This window comes from Cervus elaphus, chromosome 7, assembly GCF_910594005.1.
Source record: "Cervus elaphus chromosome 7, mCerEla1.1, whole genome shotgun sequence".
Classification (NCBI taxonomy): Eukaryota; Metazoa; Chordata; class Mammalia; order Artiodactyla; family Cervidae; genus Cervus; species Cervus elaphus.
This window is the reverse complement of record NC_057821.1, coordinates 24,497,031-24,516,084: the sequence shown is the minus strand read 5'-3', so window position 1 is coordinate 24,516,084 and position 19,054 is coordinate 24,497,031. Positions and strand designations below refer to the sequence as shown.

Genomic DNA, 19,054 nt, shown 5'->3' with positions numbered 1-19,054 from the left:
GTGGGTCAGATAGTAAAGAATCTGCTGCAATGTGGGAGACCCAGGTTTGATCCCTGGTCGGCAAGATTCCCTGGAGAAGTTTCCAGAAAACTGGAATCCCACTGGAATTCCAAAAAACTGGATCCCCAGTTTCCAGAAAACTGGAAACCCATTCCAGTTTTCTTGCCTGGTGGGCTCCCTGTCTATGTGGTTGCAAAGAATCGGACACAACTGAGCAACTAACACTTAACACACATCATATGTACCCTTTAGAAATGGACTTCACCCACTCAGCATAATGCTTTGGATGTTTATCTCAGTTACAGTTTCCTTCCTTCCTCCCTGTTCTAATTAGTGGAGCATAAGAGTGAATCTTCAGTTTTGCACTGGTGGAGGAAGTAGGTCTGAAAATAGGAGAGCATTGGAAGAATTCTCCCATTGTAATGAACAGAACTAGAAATAACAATCATATGATATTGTTGGAATCTTGAAGTTCTTCAGAAATAAGAGTCTTGCATTTATTATTGATTCATATATTTAATCATCTAATTCAATAAATATTTATTGAACCAACTATGTGCCAGGTACTGTTTTAACCATATCTCTTCCACAATATTTTATTATATTAGCATCTTATTAGTATGTTATTATTATTATTTTGTATTTATTTGTTTTTTTGAACAGGGGTCAATTTTACAGCTCGCTCCAGGCCATTTGCTGTCTTACCTGTGACTCCATCCGAGAGATCCACCATCATCATGACTGCTTCCTTGTGCTCGGGGGTCTCGTGGCTGGCTCTGTGCTGCCTCGTATGCTGTTGGTTTAAGAAAAGCAAAACCAGAAGTATGTAGATTGTTTTTGAATAAAAATAGCTGAAAAAATATACCATTATGTATAATATACTATTCTTTTTCTTCCCGCAAAGAAACATATTTTATGAGCCTCTGTAACATATCAAACAGCGTGCAGTCAAATTGCTCAATTTATAGAGACAAGGATTGCCTAATCCCAAATAACGACAGCAATAACAATAATATATAATAACTAATAATAGCGACAGCTCTTATTTTTTGAATACTCACTATGGACTGGGTTCTAAGTACTTTAGAGACTTGAATTCATTCAGTCTTCAGAACAGCTCTATCAAATAAGTCCCGAGTACTCTGTCTGTGTTTCAGACATGGCACATGAAGCACAAAAAAGCTAAGTGACTTTCCCAAGGTCTCACCACCAGGATCAAACCGGGTAGTTAGGTTCTTGCTAGATCCCACTCTCTGAAACACTGTGTGGTACAGCCCAGGTGACCTTCCAAAAGGCAAATTCTATAATCAAGGGGAAATATCCTCTTCTTTTTCAGAAGAAGGAAGAGAGTGCTTGGGTTTTTTGTTTGTTTGCCTCTTTTTCCCTAGGAGCATAGAAACTTTTCTTGGGCATTTTCCCAGAATCTGATCTTTTATTTTTCTTTTTTGGGGCAGTGAGATGGGGTTGGAGACATGGATAAAACCCTTGTGGTATTAGGAGATACTAGGAAAACAAAGTGATAAGGAAGAGTGGGTATAAAAAGGCAGAATGAAGAGAGGCAAAGACAGAAAGTGAAAAATTAAGACAGGAAAGAGCAGGAAGTAGGATGCCACCACCAGACAGGTCACTGTGCTTGGATTTCTGAGAGAAGCTGGAGAGGGAAATTCCACTAGATGCTCTTTATTTTGAGCCAAGCTTCATATTTTTAACTTAAAAATTGTGCTGTAAAATGTGTATAGTGAAAAGAATGGTATTTTTTACAAACTTCTTTAATGTCTGATTTAAGAAAAGTCAGCTGGACTCTCTTAGCAGCTTCTGCATTTGGTCTCTTGCAATGTATTGTTTTGACTGAAGTATCTGAAGAAAATTCTAGCCTCAAATAGATACCTCGTAGGAAAAGGAAGAATATTTTAATAACTTTTACATATACAGTAGATGTTCTTATTTGTTGCTGCACCCAAACTAGACCAGAGATACTTTTTGTATTCTGTTACATGAAAATGCACAAGTCTACCTTGTACTTTGAATTTTGCCCACAGGTGATTTTGAAAAATTATGTTTTGGCCATTTGGTAAATGTTGTTTCACTGAGTTATATAGATATACCAAATGCTGATATTAATATATTTCATTCTACAATTTAAAAAAGAAACTACATGTTAATATCAATAGAATTAGAAATTCTGTGAAGCTCATGGTAGTTTATAACAACATTTGCTAAACTTCTAAAATTTCTGATGTGAACTTGATTTATATCACTGATGACATATACTATCAATTGTTTCTTTGAAGTTACAGGCTCACTTCATTTACTTATAAAAGAAATCTCCCGAACACCCAATTTTGAATAACCATAATTTGTCTCTCAGTTTTTCTTTCAAGTGCTTTCAGTGTGAAATGGTGTTTCATGAAAAAAAAAAATCAATCAGTTTTGCTCAAAACAATCACAAAAGTGCTTTTTCTTAAAACAATCATCATGTCTCTTGGCATGGCATTATCTGACATTATATTATAATTTATTTGCTTATCATCTGCCATCCATACTAGAATAAAAGCTCTAGAAGGGCAGGGACCTGATCTTTCATACTTACAGTTGACCATCACTCCAGTCAAGAGCTGACTGAAGATGTAAAGTCTTCAGTCAAACACACACAGCTCTATGAGCTCTGTGGGTTGCACTGATGCCAGTTTCCTAGTTTTGATGTCATACTACAGTTAATGGAAGTTGTTGATGTGAAGAGAAGGCTAAGTGGAGGTGCATGGGTCATCCCTGTATGTTTCTTTGACACTTTCTGTGAATCTATAATTAATTCTCAATAAAATCTGAAAAAAATACAGTAAGTCCCCACATATGGACAAGTTCCCTTCCGAGAGCACTTTCGGAAGTGCTTTTGTAAGTCCGACCAAGTTAGCGTAGGTACCCAACTAACACAATTGGCTATGTAGTATTGCAGTTTACTGTAATAGGTTTCTAATAATTTTCACACAAAATACATAGAAAACAAACACAAAAAATAATGCATTTAAAATCTTACAGTACCTTGAAAAATACGGTAGTACAGTACCGCAGCTGGCATACAGGGGCTGGCATTGAGTAAACCGGCAAGAAGAGTTACTGACTGAAGGAGAGAGAGGAGGTGGGAGATGGCAGAGCCAAAGGATCTGCAGCGATAGGAGTTAGAGGGTAAGCTGCAATTTCACGCATCCCTGATGCTGATGGCACAGCTTCCCGTTCCTTGCTGGGTTCAACTCTACCTTCTTGGAAAAACGATCCAGTGATATCTGGATAGTAGCTCTTTTTTTCTCATCACAGATGACACTATCGCACTGGATTGCATTCTGAGCAGCTTGTGCAACCTCCGTGTACTGTTGTACATTCAGGTCCTGTGCCTCAAATGCCTCAAATAAAGAAAATCCCCTGGCCATTTCCTGCATCATGAATCTCTTCGGTTCTTCAGTTACTTCTTCCTCTTGTCTCCTTTCGTCCTTTCTCTGGGCCTCCAACTCCATCAGGTCTTCATTAGAAAGCTCCTGTGTTGCACAGCAAAAAGTTCAATAAAGTCGTCCGCTTAAAGATCTGGCTTGAAATAAAGATACTGAGCTACTGTAGTCTACACAGTACTCAACAGGGAAGTACACCAGAGCACAGCCTCTTGTAGAGCATGCAATGACGTGACCATGTGCACCAGACGCAGAGCTAACTTATGTGACTGGACATTCAAACACAGGCTCGAATCTTTGAAAGTTTGCAACTTGAAGGTTCATATGTAGGGCACTTACTCTACTAGGAACATTCTATAGCCACTCTTGTCAACAGAAAGATAACATAAACCATGTTCATGGTTATATGATGAGGCAGATAGTGTCATTTTCTAGTAGCCATTTAACCTAAAATTAGCTGGAGCTAAAGCTCCAATACTTTGGCCACCTGATGTGAAGAGCCGACTCATTGGAAAAGACCCTGATGCTGGGAAAGATTAAAGGCAGGAGAAGGGGGTGACAGATGGTTGGATGGCATCATGGACTCAATGGACATGAGTATGAGCAAACTCTGGGAGATGGTGAAGGACAGGGAAGCCTGGCATGCTGCAGTCCATGGGTTCTCAAAGAGTCGGACACGACTTAGTGATGCTACTGAACAACAAACCTAAAATATCAAAATAATGTTTAAACATGTAATGAATATAAAAGTATTAGGTATCTTGCATTTTTGAAAAATCAAGTGTGTATTTTATGTTTACAGACACATTTCACGTATTCAGCCACCACATGTAGTGGCCACCATTTTGGACAGTAGTTTTATACCTCCATGGTAGTGGTCAGTATATGGGATTTTATTTTATTATTCCTTAAGCTCTGGGATGTTGTGTGCATTTTGTTGCACATTTATCACAATGATTTGGGGGAAGTGGACAAGAGAAATATCCTAACACTTAGGCTCATTTGCAATAAATATGTCATTTTATTCTTAAAAAAAAAACACTTCTTTTTTCATTAATTTAGAAATAAAAAATGAAGAGATTTCTGAAACTCAGACTAGTGATCAAAGGAATCACAGCCATGTCTCGCCCAAACACCAAGGGTCACAAGTAGAGACTGGAAAAGAAGTCACCATGATGGCAGAAGGTAAGCTTAAATAATAGGATGATTCCCACAAAGAGAAACAGACCCATGGTGTATGAACTGTAGCCTCCTTCTGGCTCTCAGTTTCTGAATCAATTTAGTTTATAGACCTTTCTTTAGCCTTTGTTATTTCTTCTCAAGGAAATTATACCCCAGCAAAAGAACATACAAGTCCAGCTGATTCACTCAGCTATTAACCAATGATTCGAGTTGACATTCATATATGTTTTTTCTTACTAGAAGATTATTGGTTTAACATTTGAATTCATTACATAAAGAAAAGGAAAACCAGAGTATAGGCATATAATCTTTCCCTCAGCTATTGCAAAGCTGCCAGTTTGGTAACATAATTGAATCTGGAACGAAGAGCCTGGAGTTGCCCAATACCAACTATGCAAATTAGATTGAATATAGAACCCTCAAGAAATGTCAGCTTTGTTAAGCCCTGCTTTGCTGCTTAGTCGTACTTTTTGTGAAAGGTAGTATTTGCCTACATTGTGCATGATGCCAGATGATTTTTGTTTGTTATATTGTTAAATGGCCATTAGAATTGCTGCCAAGCAGAGAAAAGATAAGCATTTGTTTCAGACCAATGTTCTGTGTTTTTGAGGACACAGAAATTACAAAGACAATGGGCAGAACACAAGATGGATTTGCCAAGTATGAATATGGTGTATGAAAAATATTCAGTAACTTCCATAGATCTGAATTTTGAAACATATGCTCTCAAGGGAAAAATATTGCTTGTTTTCTAAGTAATAACTAATTATCATGATATTTTCTGCTTGAAAAGGAATCCAAATCTTACTGGTTCTGAGTGGATATTTAACCAAACCATAGCAGTCTGACGTCATTCTGCTTCTAATGAGTTTCGTGAACTCTGGTGACTGTGTGTGTATCTGTGTATCGGTTTGTTTGCTTGTTTGCATTTTTTTTCCCACAGAGGAAATGAGGGTTTTTTTTTTTTTTTTTTAATTTCCTATCAAATTAGCCATCTATTTTCCATCCAGCTCCTGGACCTGCATCAGCAAGTAGTAGGAAATATGAGTGGGTGGGAATATGAAGGATGGAGTTTGAGAGAAGGGGGCAGGAACTCTTTCTAGATTCCATCTAAGACTACTTTGATTTTGGTTTCCAGAAGCTTGTCCATATCATGGCATGCAAATTCAGGACAGGTGTTTGAAAATGGTCCTCGGAACCCAGCTCTGTGAAGAAGGGCATATTCAGCTGCATTCTCCAGCAAACAGCAGGAGTGATGCTAATCTTTCCCCTAATCTAATATGACCATCTACATGAATCTCAGTTTCTCAGCTTAAATTAACTACATTACGCAGTCCACAATGCCTGGATGTTTTATTAAGGGACATTTTTTATGTGGTGGCTTATTAATAAATTATCAGGAATGAAACAAGGGATAGGGCTCCTGTGGATGAGTTTAGATTAAAGAGATGGGAGAATGAAAGAGGCCATTTTATTAGGACATCCAAGTTCAAAATAGAAAGATGTGTGTTCCAAACTATCCCCTGGGGATCAAAGTGGATTTGTTTTCTTATCTTCTAAGCTTTGTCCACATCTTAAGAACATTGTTTCTAAAGAAAGTAATGAGACATCTCCTGCTTTTCTTTGGAAACTATTACCAGCTATAAATGCCTAATTACTGCTAGCTTTAAATAAATTTGGTTTTATTCTATTATTACCATGATACTCTAGTTTCCTTTTCCTTCTGTGTTTTTAAACTGGTGGCATTTGCTGATCAAGTGATTGGCCTGTCTCTCTCATAAGCATTTTGCAAACACCAAGCATCACCATCAAATATTTAGCTGATAGAATCGAGCATTTCTGCTGTCCAGTAGATACAGACTATAAATTTATCATGTTACGGCTTTTACCAAAAATTGTATGTATGCAGCAGGGAAGGGAGTAAAGCATGTATTTTATCCCTTGAATTTTACTTTTACCAGGCATTTGACATAAAGAGCATCTAAACCAGTTTTTAAAATTCGCATATGCTTTTGTCACTCTGCTAGTCACAAGATTTAGTGAATTACCAACCTCAGTTGGAGAGGCAGGAGAAGCTGACAATTAAGAGCATAAAACCTGGTCATCGGCACGACTGGGTTTAATCTGATTCCCTTGTTGACTTTACTTCCTGGCCTCAAGAGGGTCGACTGTCCTCTGTGCACTCTGACTTCCTCGTCACGAGAATTGTCCTAATAATATCACCCACGCTCAGATGTTGTTATGTTGATTAAGTGAGTGAGTATCACTATAAGCATGGGGAGATTTCTGGCACATTGTGTATGCTGCGTGTGTGTTATTTATTATTGGTCTCACTTGTTTTTAGGACTCAGAGCTCTTCAAGACTTGACTCTACCTTGTCTTTCTCTGGATTCCACCCTCTTGCCCCCTCCTCACACTCACCTCCACCAGCTCACTCTTCCTGGGACTGGTCTAACACCTTCACACACACTCACCTGCGCCCTTTCTTCCAATAGGATTGCTTGTCATCACCCGTTAGAAATGAATGAGCTTAAATTTCATCTTCCAATACAGATGAAATAAGTATGTATTTATTTCCTGATTTTTTTATACCTTTTAAAGTCCTCTCTCTGCAAAGTTACAAAGAAATGATACTTGGCCACCTAATCTTTATGGCTTTCTAATATGATTGGGACATGAGAATAATATTTTGGGGAAAATGAACAATTCCAGGTGATAAACAAAAAAGTGTAAAGCAATCACCATCATGCTAAGGAGAGAAAGACTTTCATTATCCTAAGTTACATATTTAGTCTCTCCAGTTCATAAATCATATCACATTGCTTCAAATCCCGTTTGCTAAAGGCTTAATTGTAGAGTGTGCACACACTTGGGGTCCACAGAAGAACCGAGAAGGAGTCCAGCTTTGTACCATTCTTTGGCGATTGTTCCCTTGTTCCCCTAGTTTGGTGAATAGCCCCCGGACCTCCCAGGCTAGATACCTCAGAGTTACCTTTAACCCTTGGCCTTCCATTACGACCTTGCCTTGTGGCTTGCTAGTTTTATCGATTCCATCTCTGCAGTGTCTTGGTTTACATCCCTGTTTCCTCTACCTACTCCATTTCCCAGCTGCATCTTCAGGTCAGTCTCAGTTAACAAACTCCCTACAGATGTCCGTCCTCTATTCCCTCTCTTTTCCTGCTTGGACACTGTTCTCTGTACATAACTTAAGAATCTCGGTTCCAAGACACACTTCTCTCACATAACCATAAATCTAAAGTTTTCATTCCTTCCTTCCAATCCCAGGTTTAATATTTTTTCTCTTTTTAAAATTCAGCTATCTAGAAGGAATAGTCCCATTTTCTCAACTTTCATGACACTTCCCTTTTATTCACTAAACACCTTTTATATGTAATATAATTATTCGTGTTCATCTTGTCCCGATGCCTCCATATTAGGTCTGTATCTTTTCTAATGCCAGAGGGAATTATAACATGAGACCATTGATGACTGTTGTTGAGTGAATGAACTGAACTGAGCTGTTGAGGGAATGGTGAAGGCAGAGATAGAATGGGTCCTTCTCCATTCCCCCTCCCCTTTTCACAGACCCCTGGATTCCAGCAATTCCTATAATAGCTGACAGGAAAAAAAGGCCCCTCATCTCCTGTAAAGGAGATGGAGAAATTTTATTCTGGTTCATAAGATTAACAACAGGATAATGGCTGCACATCTTTTGGGGTCTTGAATTCAGTTCAGTTCAGTTGCTCAGTCATGTCCAGCTCTTTGCAACCCCATAAACTGCAGCACGCCAGACTTCCCTGTCCATCACTAACTCCTAGAGCTTACTCAAACCCATGTCCATCAAGTCAGTGATGCCATCCAACCAACTGAACCTCTGTGTCCCCTTCTCCTCCCACCTCAATCTTTCCCAGCATCAGGGCCTTTTCAAAAGAGTCACTTCTTTGCATCAGGTGGCCAAAGTATTGAAGTTTCATCTTCAGCATCGGTCCTTCCAATGAATATTCAGGACTGATTTCCTTAAGGATTGACTGGTTTGATCTCCTTGCAGTCCAAGGGACTCTCAAGAGTCTTCTCCAGCACCACAGCTTAAAAGCATCAGTTCTTTGGCACTCAGTTTCCTTTATAGTCCAGCTCTCACATCCATACGTGACTACTGGAAAAACCATAGCCTTGACTAGATGGACCTTTGATGGCAAAGTAATGTCTCTGCTTTTTTAATAAGCTGTTTAGATTGGTCATAGCTTTTTTTCCAAGGAGCAAGCATCTTTTAATTTCATGGCTGCAGTCACCATCTGTAGTGATTTTGTAGCCCCCAAAAATAAAGTCTTTCACTGTTTCCATTGTCTCCCCATCTATTTGCCATGAAGTGATGGGAACGGATGCCATGATCTTAGTTTTCTGAATGTTGAGCTTTAAGCCAACATTTTCACTCTCCTCTTTCACTTTCATCAAGAAGCTCTTTAGTTCTTCTCTTTCTGCCATAAGGATGGTGTCATCTGCATATCTCAAGTTATTGATATTTCTCCTGGCAATCTTGATTCCAGTTTGTGCTTCATCCAGCCTGGCATTTCACATGATATACTCTGCATATAAGTTAAATAAGCAGGGTGACAATATACAGCCTTGATGTACTCCTTTTCCTATTTGGAACCAGTCTATTGTTCCATGTCCAGTTCTAACTGTTGCTTCCTGACCTGCATACAGATTTCTCAAGAGGCAAGTCAGGTGGTCTGGTATTCCCATCTCTTGAAGAATTTTCTACTGTTTTTTGTGATCCACACAGTCAAAGGCTTTGCCATAGTCAACAGAGCAAAAGTAGACGTTTTTCTGCAACTCTCTTGCTTTTTCTATGATCCAACAATGTTGACAATTTGATCTCTGGTTCCTCTGCGTTTTCTAAAACCAGCTTGAACATCTGGAAGTTCACGGTTCACGTATTGCTGAAGCCTGGCTTGGAGAATTTTGAGCATTACTTTGCTAGCATGTGAGATGAGGGCAATTATGCAGTAGTTTGGGCATTCTTTGGCATTTCCTTTCTTTGGGATTGGAATGAAAACTGACCATTTCCAGTCCTGTGGCCACTGCTGAGTTTTCCAAATTTGCTGACATATTGAGTGCAGCACTTTCACAGCATCATCTTTTAGGATTTGAAATAGCTCAACTGGAATTCCATCACCTCCACTAGCTTTGTTTGTAATGATGCTTCCTAAGGCCTGCTTGACCTCACATTCCAGGATGTCTGGCTCTAGGTGAGTGATCACACCATCATGATTATCGGGGTCATGAAGATCTTTTTTGTATAGTTCTGTGTTTTCTTGCCACCTCTTCTTAATATCTTCTGCTTCTGTCAGGTCCATACCATTTCCGTCCTTTATTGAGCCCATCTTTGCATGAAATGTTCCCTTGGTATCTCTAGTATCTTGAAGAGCTCTCTAGTCTTTCCCATTCTATTGTTTTCCTTTACTTCTTTGCATTGATCACTGAGGAAGGCTTTCTTATCTCTCCTTGCCTTTCTTTGGAACTCTGCCTTCATATGGGTATATCTTTCCCTTTCTCCTTTGCCTTTAGCTTCTCTTCTTTCTTCAGCTATTTGTAAGGCCTTGTCAGACAACCATTTTGCCTTTTTGCATTTTGCTTTTTGTGGTCTTAGCAGTAGGCAAGATGTGATGCCTTCCTTCTAGGTGACGCTGTCTGCCAGCCACCTGAGTTCCCTCTCCCTGTGTTCCTGATGACTCCCTCTGTCTTTGTGGTAGAGTTATTGCTGGAGACCTCAGTGCTGCCTTCTCCACATAGTACCCTGATTTGTGGTCTCTAATCACTGTGTGCTTGTGTATGTGAAACCCACGTCCCCAGTGTTAGTGGGAAACTGGCAGGTGAAAAGGCGCTCCATACCATACAAGTGCAACTGTAAACATTAACTTCACGGAGTTCTCTCTACATTTGAATCCTACTGACTATATATGGTGTGTTTTGTGAATGTAAAATAAAAAGACTATCAATTTACCTTTTGTAAGTACAAATCTATAGAAATGGCAGGGAGAGGAGAGGAGGGGGCTGACCTCAAGACATTTGGAAGCAGAGAAGAGCAAAATAGTTCGGGACCAGAAGTTGCCCTCAGTTCCCAAGAAAGTCAAATTGTATTTGGAAGTTATTAATAAATAGCATGTACATGCCATACAATAAAAAGATATGAACATCTCCTAATTGAAAAAACATAAATAAAATCTATCACTTATTCTTTAAAGAAAACTTTAAAAATAATTACCAGGAATAAAAGCCTGCCTGGTAGATAAGATGGGGAGTTCCAATGCTATTTGCAACCAAGATCCACTATCAACATTAACAATGGAATATTAGAAAAATTTCTACTTAAGTGATGATAAAGTACAGAACTCATTCTTACCAAAATTTTATAACATATATATTTGGGATGGGAAGAAACAGTCAAATTTAAAACAAAATTTAGAGGACAATTTTGGAGAAAATGCATGTTGATTTGCAGAAGATTGTTTAATGATAACTTAAAGATTTAACCATTAACTACTATATTTATTAATAACTTGAGTAAATTAGTCAAATGTAATATCAGTCTAAGCAAAAATCATATTGTATAAGCCAGGTGTATACAGTTAAGAAAGATAAATATACAATAGTGGCCAAGGAATATGCTGTCTTGGGGAAAACAAGAGATATGTGGGACTTACATAAAAAATAAGCTGTATTTTATTGAAGAGTTTAAGAACAAATACATAGGGAATTACTGCACGTTTCTAATTAGATTAATTAATATTGTAAAGACCATATTTATTTCTAAATTAACTTTGGTTTAGGAATCCCCGGTGGCTCAATGTTTAACACCATTTCAATTATTTTATACAGAGTAGATCAGTATAAAATGATTCTAAAATTCTTCAGAAACTATAGATCAATGACAGAAAACTAATTTTTTACAGGAAATGGGATTTTTGGCAATGGGAAAAGGTAGCTCAACCAGAGACATAATACTTATGTCACTATTCTTCAGACAATGTGATACTGATACAAGAATACATGAGCATTAGGAAAAATAATCTCAATTAGGTGTAAATATAGATATTAGGTATAGAAATGTAAGTTATGATGAAGATAATAAAAATAAAGGAAAACAGAAGCATCCATCTATTAATGGGGCTACAAATTTGACTTCTTAGAACATTTAGTAATCCAAATTCATACTTCAAAAAATTACCAAAGTAAACTTCGAGTAGATTAATGAGTTGAATTAGGTTTACTAAAATATAACCATTGCTAGAGTATTGCAGAAATAATAAAGTGAAGATCACTTATTGTATAATGTGGAATGAAAGGCACTTTTTCTTTACCTTTTAAAAATTTCCATACTTCCTGATTCATCATGCATTTCCTATTAAAAATAGATAATAATTTTTCATGTAAAAGAACAAATAATGTAGAAAAAACATAGGTGATAGTATTTATAATGCATGCATGCTCAGTCATTAAGTTGTGTCTGATTCCTTGCGACCCAATGGACTATAGCCCACCAGGCTCCTCCGTATATGGAATTTCCCAGATAAGAATACTGGAGTGGGTTGCCATTTCCTTCTCCAGGGGGATCTTCCCGACCCAGGAATGGAACCCTCGTCTCCTGCTTTGGTAAGTGAATTTTTTACCGCTGAGCCACCAGGGAAGCCCAGTACTTATATTTGTCATTAATAGCAATTCTTTCCTATTAATAATTTAAAGTTATTTATTAATTATTGTATATATCTTCTTCAATATGTGGGCAGGACTGTTCCCCTTATTGACAAATGAGAAACCAAAGTGGAGTCTATTCTTGGTTGATTGATTCTTTTTTTATCTTTGGTTGATTGGAATCTATTCTGTGTTGGTTGATCCACTGTCCATCTTTCTGCTTTAGATCCTATTTAGGCTTCAAGATAGAGGAGCTTATATTGGGTCTTTCACACTGAATCCGAGTCATCCTACACTAAATGCAGCACATGAAGACTAGGCTATAAAAATAAAGACAGGGAATGGTGCGGAGGGAGGGGATATTCATTGTTAATTTCCCCATTGCAAAAGAAACCGGTGAGTGAAGTAAGTTTGACAGAGGAAGACAAATGCTATTGGATATCACTTATTTGTGGAATCTTAAAAAATACAGCAAACAGGTGACTGATCAAAAAGCAAGCAAAAAAAAAAAAAAAAAGAAGAAGAAGAAGAAGAATCTAACAACTATTACCCACACAAATCTTTAAAATCATAGGCTCAGGATATTGGTTGCCCAAGAAAGTTCTAGAAGCCAAAAGAGGTTAAGGATACCTAAGAAAAATTACAGTCAACTGTGGATGAACCTGCATGGACCCCAAACCACCAAGCCTTTCTCTTTTTCATAGAGTAAGGATATATGTTCCCACAGTCTCCCTGAAACTTGATCAAACCCACCAACAGGACTCTAAGAGACATAGAGGGGCAATGTGAAATCCTATCTTTCCATTTTAATGGGGATTCACCAACAAGGTGGAGGTGGAAAGGAGGCTTGCTGTTGCATATGTTTTGATACTCACTGTTCTTCCTTCCCTAAGACCCAAACATTCAGCTGAATGCCTTAGGACACATATCTGCTATAAATTCATTTTTTATCTAATTTGTCTGAGATCTAAGCTTCCTGTGGAGGTCCAAGATCAAAGGATCGGATTCCTTCTGATGTTGGCGCTGACATATAATGTGTGCTGACTTAGTTCTGTCTATAACCTCACAGTGGGAGGCGGCCAGCCTCCCTCGACACCTTTACACAGCGCACTTTCATTTCGGCTGGGGAGTCTGTCAGGTATGTTGCTGATTGGAGCTGCCGTGTAAATAATTCATGGGAGATTTTTAAATGTTTTGGGGCTTGCAAAGGAAAGCTGCGCTCATGTTAGTCTTTCATGAATAGATGCAGACTCTAAGAACAAGGGGGAATAGATTTCCAAAGACGGTCTCTCAAAAATAGGATAACAATATCTTCAATGGATTGAAAATAGGTGACTTGCAGTGTTTGATTCCCCTTACATGAAGTGGTATTGGTTTTACCAAGGGATAAAAATTCAAAGCCCATTTTCCTTTTTTAAGTTTGCTTCTACTTGACAATTTATTATTCCTATTCTTTGGTTATTTGCTGATCTTGATAAACTATGTCTTTTCCTCCTGGTGGGAGCGGTAATTATAGAGATGACACCAAACTCAGGACTCAACATAGGGCTGGGCTTAATAGAGGGACAAGGTTGATGGCAAAAAAAAGCTCCTTCTCTGAGGAACTCAAAAGTCCTAAGAGGAAGATGAGACTGTCATACAAGGAAAGGTGACTAATAATAGAAACAGTTGCACAAGTCAAATGAGAAACTCCAGTCAACAAGTACTGAGGAGTAAATCAATGCCTTTGAGCTGTCAAGGAATAGTTCTGGAAGGATTTGAAGTCCCATAGGGAGACTAGGATAACCTGGAAGCTCTAAGCAAGAGAATTATCCTATAGTTAGGGGACCATAGCAGTTACAAGCTAGGAGAAAGGACTGTGGAGGAGGAGAGAAGATGTGGATAACATGGGTTTCACAGAATATTAACTGACACATCATCAAAACAATATAAACAACATGATTACTTTATCTTATTTTACTGTTCCAAATCAGCAGTATATTATATATGTTTCCCTCTCCAGGGGATCTTCCCAACTCAGGGATCGAATCCAGGTCTCCTGCCTTGCAGGTGAATTCTTTACCATCTGAGCCAACAGGGAAGCCCTTGTTTATACATAGATAGATAGATAAATAGATAGATAGATAGATAGATAGAGGTTAAACATATTTATGTTATGATGTTATTTCTATTTATATTGTTATTTATATTTATACTATAATATTGTCTCTTACACTATGATACAGACTTGATGATTCTCTGCTAACATAAGCCAAGACAGGCTCAGTAAACTGAGAGAGAGGTATAATACACAGGTTTATCAATTAGCATTTACCTTGTATACAAAAGTATGTATGTATAAAAATTCATGTTAATGCATTTGATGATGAGAAATTAGAAAATCAGGGGTGGGAGATGTCAGTGACAGTACTGCCATATACCCCTCAGGGGTTTAGGGTAGTTCTCAGCCTTTTATTTTACTCCAAGGCACATGGAAGGTGACATTCCCACATGCCACACTCTGATGCATGTATTTAGCCAAGCATTCTTCTTAACTCCCCTTTGCTAGCTTTAATTGTCCACAGCATTGTGTGGTTCTCCCACTACAGCTCTGGAGTCATAATCTTGACTTCTATACAGTAAGATGTGCTATTATGTTATTTGTGGTCTTGAGAAGTTACTTAATCTCTGTATCCCTTCTAAAAGGGAGATGGTAATAACACTGACTTCAGAGGGTTGTTGTAAGGATTAAATTATGTATATATATACATATATATAAAATTACATATATATATATTTACATATATATATATAAAACCTGGTGCCCAGCATATAATTGCTATAAACGTATTACTTTAAATGATTATTAGCCTTTCTCTCTTCAAGGAACGCATACTGGAATGCAAATGTATGAGTGGCATTAACAATTTTGAATTACCTTTAATTTGATTTAAAAAAATAATTTAATAAAGTTATTTTAAAGTTGAACTATAGCACTTTATTGTTTATAAAACTAGGTTGATACATTCCTCAATACCCAATGAATTATGAGAATGAGACATTCATGAGTTAGGAAGTACTTTATGAAGAAAGAGAAATTTGGGGAGGTAAGTAAAAGAAGGCAGAGGGTTTTAAAAGACAGGGTGGAAAAAATATTTCAGGCCTAGGGAGTGTTTTAAGATAATTCTTATAGGTAAGTAATTATATATACACATTCTTATAGATACTTGTTTATTTATATATTTATCTCTGCATATGTTTGTTTTATAAAATAAAATATATTCAAATTGTGAATTTGGCATAAAAGTCAGAAGTATTAATAAGACTGGTTTTGCATTTATTAATACAGGTGTGAGTTAACCCATATGGTAAGGTCTGATTCTAGCCTAATTTTCGTATTTAAGCTGCCATGCTTACAATGAAAAATCCTGATTGACTTATTATGAACATTGTAAAAGTTTTTTCTGGGAAGCTATATTATCAAATTGGTATTAGACAATTTATATTAATTATCAATTAATTAATTGATGGGTGTGGGAGACATGGGTTTTTTGAAAAAGTGTGTACTCCCAATGATATTTAAAAATTGGTAAGTTGATATAACTCAGTCTTTAATTATTTGGTGATATCTTTTCAGGAACGGTAAATAGGCAAAACTTGCAGTCAGCTGATTGAGAACTAAGTCTATTTCTTCCCCTCCTCCTTGTCTCTCACAGATTTGAGGATGAAAGTTATGCTGGCCAAGCTGAACCAGCTCCCCCATCAGTCCCTGAACGGCGTGTCCAGAAGGAAGGTGAGCCACCGCGTGGTCCGAGAGGAAGGCGGCAGCCGAGAAGAGGCCGCTGTGCCCGCTCTGCCCGCTCCCAGTCCCACCAGCGTCCCATCGCACGGGAGCACCCGTACTCCAGGCTCTCCTGCTCAGCAGGTGTTCCTGCAGGAGAGTGCGGGCTGGAAGGGAGCCCAGGAGCAGGTGCTCAGGTACCAGCTGGCAGGCCAAGATCAGCTGCTGCTGCTCTGCCCAGACCTCAGACGAGAGAGGCAGCGTTTGCAGGGCCAGAGTCAGCTCGGCAAGGGGCACATCAGTCTAGGGCTTTCCCAGGAGAAGCCAGGCTCCTGTGGGGCCACCGAGGCATTCTGCCTCCATGCAGTACATCCGGAGGCTGTTCAGGAGCAGCTGTGATTGAGGCGGGGTGAGGACACTTGGGCTGAAAGTTATAGTGTTCAAAATATGTCTGGATCACAGTGAGCAGGGAAGATGAGGCCTGACCATTGGACTAAGAAGGGAGAATGTGTGCGTGTGTGCTCAGTCGTGTCCAACTCTTTGTGACCCGGTGGACTGTAACCCACTAGGCTTCTCTGTCCATGAGATTTTCTAGGCCAAAATACTGGAGTGGGTTGCCATTTCCTCCTCCAAGGGATCTTCCCAACCCAGGGATCAAACCTGTGCCTCTTGTGTCTCTTGCATTGGCAGGCAGATTCTTTCAGTTCAGTTCAGTTGCTCAGTCATGTCTGACTCTTTTCGACCCTATGAACCACAGCATGCCAGGCCTCCCTGTCCATCACCAACTCCCGGAGTCCACCCAAACCTATGTCCATTGAGTTGGTGATGTCATCCAATCATCTCATCTTCTGCTGTCCCCTCCTCCTCCTGCCCTCAATCTTTCCCAGCATCAGGGTCTTTTCCAATGAGTCAGCTCTTTGCATCAGGTGGCCCAAGTACTGGAGTTTCAGCTTCAACATCAGTCCCTCCAATGAACACCCAGGACTGATCTCCTTTAGGATGGACTGGTTGGATCTCCTTGCAGTCCAAGGGACTCTCAAGAGTCTTCTCCAATGCCACAGTTCAAAAACATCAATTCTTCTGTGCTCAGCTTTCTTTATAGTACAACTTTCACATCCATACATGACCACTGGAAAAACCATAGCCTTGACTAGATGGACCTTTGTTGGCAGATTCTTCACCACTATGCTATCTTGGAAGGCCAGAAGGGAGAATAGGGATTCTGAATTCTTTCTTTTCAACTTTAACATGGAAGACAGTCATATAAATGATGTAGGTTGAAACAACATCTGACATATCTTTTTTATTAACCATGAATCTTAGTTCAGTGCTAGGCAAATAATAAGTACTCAAATACTGATTTTTTTACTTGTTTTTATCTTAAGCTGGTTATTTTTTTGATTTTGCAATTTTAATAAAGGTATAATGTTGATTTATTCAAGGGCTTCCCTGATAGCTCAGCTGGTAAAGAATCTGCCTGCAACGCAAGAGACCCCAATTCGATTCCTGGGATGGGAAGATCCACTGGAGAAGGGATAGGCTCCCCACTGCAGGCTGCTTTATTATAGTAGGGGATGGTATTAAGCTTCTTCTAGGACAGGGTCCCCAACCTCCAGGTCACAGGGGTCTCCAGCCTCCTGTAAGATCAATGGCAGCATTAGATTAGAAATAAAGTGCATAATAAATGTAATGCTCTTCCATGAAATTGGTAGCAAAAGGTTTGGAGACCTCTGTTCTAGAATGATTACCCACAGTGCTTTGGGCTTCTCTTATTGAAGGGATCATGACAAAGTCTGGTTGGCTGCAGCGGTTTCTGCAGTGTTAGAGTAAAACATTTCTTTATCCTATAGGAATATTTGAAGGACAAGAGAAAATCCTGCTCTCTGGTCTATCGGAGCTTACATTCCAACCATAAGGCACTTGCCTGATTTTTTACAAACTGATTTTATTTCACAGCTTAAATTCAGTCGTTATTAGGAGCCTACTGTTGAGCAAACACATCATCTTTGCTCCTCGTGAGTATTGACACATGGAAATTATATTCTCCTGGGCTTTGCTGATATTTTAGTTAAGGACAAGGATATAAAAATAGCAAGTCTGAGTAAGGAAATGGTCCATGGGCCACAGTAATTCTTTCAATAGTTCTTTCTTATAATAACTGAGTCACATATAAAAGTGGAAGGAAACTGTATTGGGAGAACAGAGATGACCAAGTGGCCAAGTGGATTATCAGCTAACTTAATTATTAGAGAATTATTAGAGGACTGCTTTTTGGGAAAGCTAGTGCATGGGAGAGATCATATCATATGCAGCCTCTCTAGGCTTTGTGCTGAGGGTTCAGATGGAAACCATAGCAGAGGGTTAACCATGTTGATAAGTTGAGTAAGGATGTGAAAGGAAGCTTCACCTAATTCACACATTGCAGAGGGCCCATTTGTGTCCAAACTAAGTGATACTTTAAGCAAGCCCAACTGTGTATCTGGAAGATCTTTTGCACCAATGAGTGAAGCCAAGACAGCTAAGGTAAAGAAAATATCTAGAAAGAACTTGCTCTCAGCTTTTATCTAAACCAGGATTTTCCAGTCTCTGAAAAATGAAAGGGATGCCTTATGTTTGCATTAGAAAAGAGGAAGGAAAAACACTCTTCTGTGGCAGAATTTTAAATAATAATGTCCTAGAATTAGCTCCAGAGGAGGTACTACTGGCAGAAAGTCATCCTCCGAGAGCATCAGTGAGAAAGTATGTCTCGCCCTACACAAGCTGGTGGGAAAGTTCTCAATTTCTGTGTCCGTTCTTTAGATGTCTTACTGACATCTCAGACCTTAAAGCTGCCTCTGAAAGGAGGTAGGCAGCCTTCCCCAGGACATTATGCTAGATTCTCTGGGTCCTCAGAGAGCTATGCTTCTTTAGTACAAAAGCATTTGTAGTTAAGGTTTTGAGAAATATAAAAACTGCCTACTAAGGGTCTGTCTATACACTC

General features: G+C 38.8%; 1 protein-coding gene across 7 annotated transcripts in view; it reads left to right on the top strand.

Moving 5' to 3' along the window:
- The window catches only part of PKHD1 (PKHD1 ciliary IPT domain containing fibrocystin/polyductin), a 431,302-nt gene extending 414,601 nt beyond the window's left edge, over positions 1-16,701 (top strand). For 6 of the 7 annotated variants that reach the window (XM_043907708.1, XM_043907713.1, XM_043907712.1 and 3 more), the window contains 4 exons: positions 664-822; positions 4,503-4,625; positions 12,231-12,275; positions 16,010-16,701. In XM_043907708.1, the coding sequence (XP_043763643.1) occupies positions 664-822; positions 4,503-4,625; positions 12,231-12,275; positions 16,010-16,473 (791 nt within the window). In that variant the 3' untranslated portion in view covers positions 16,474-16,701. The remainder of the gene's footprint in view (positions 1-663; positions 823-4,502; positions 4,626-12,230; positions 12,276-16,009) is intronic. The other variant, XM_043907709.1, reaches the window with a different exon arrangement.
- Positions 16,702-19,054: the final 2,353 nt, after the last annotated feature.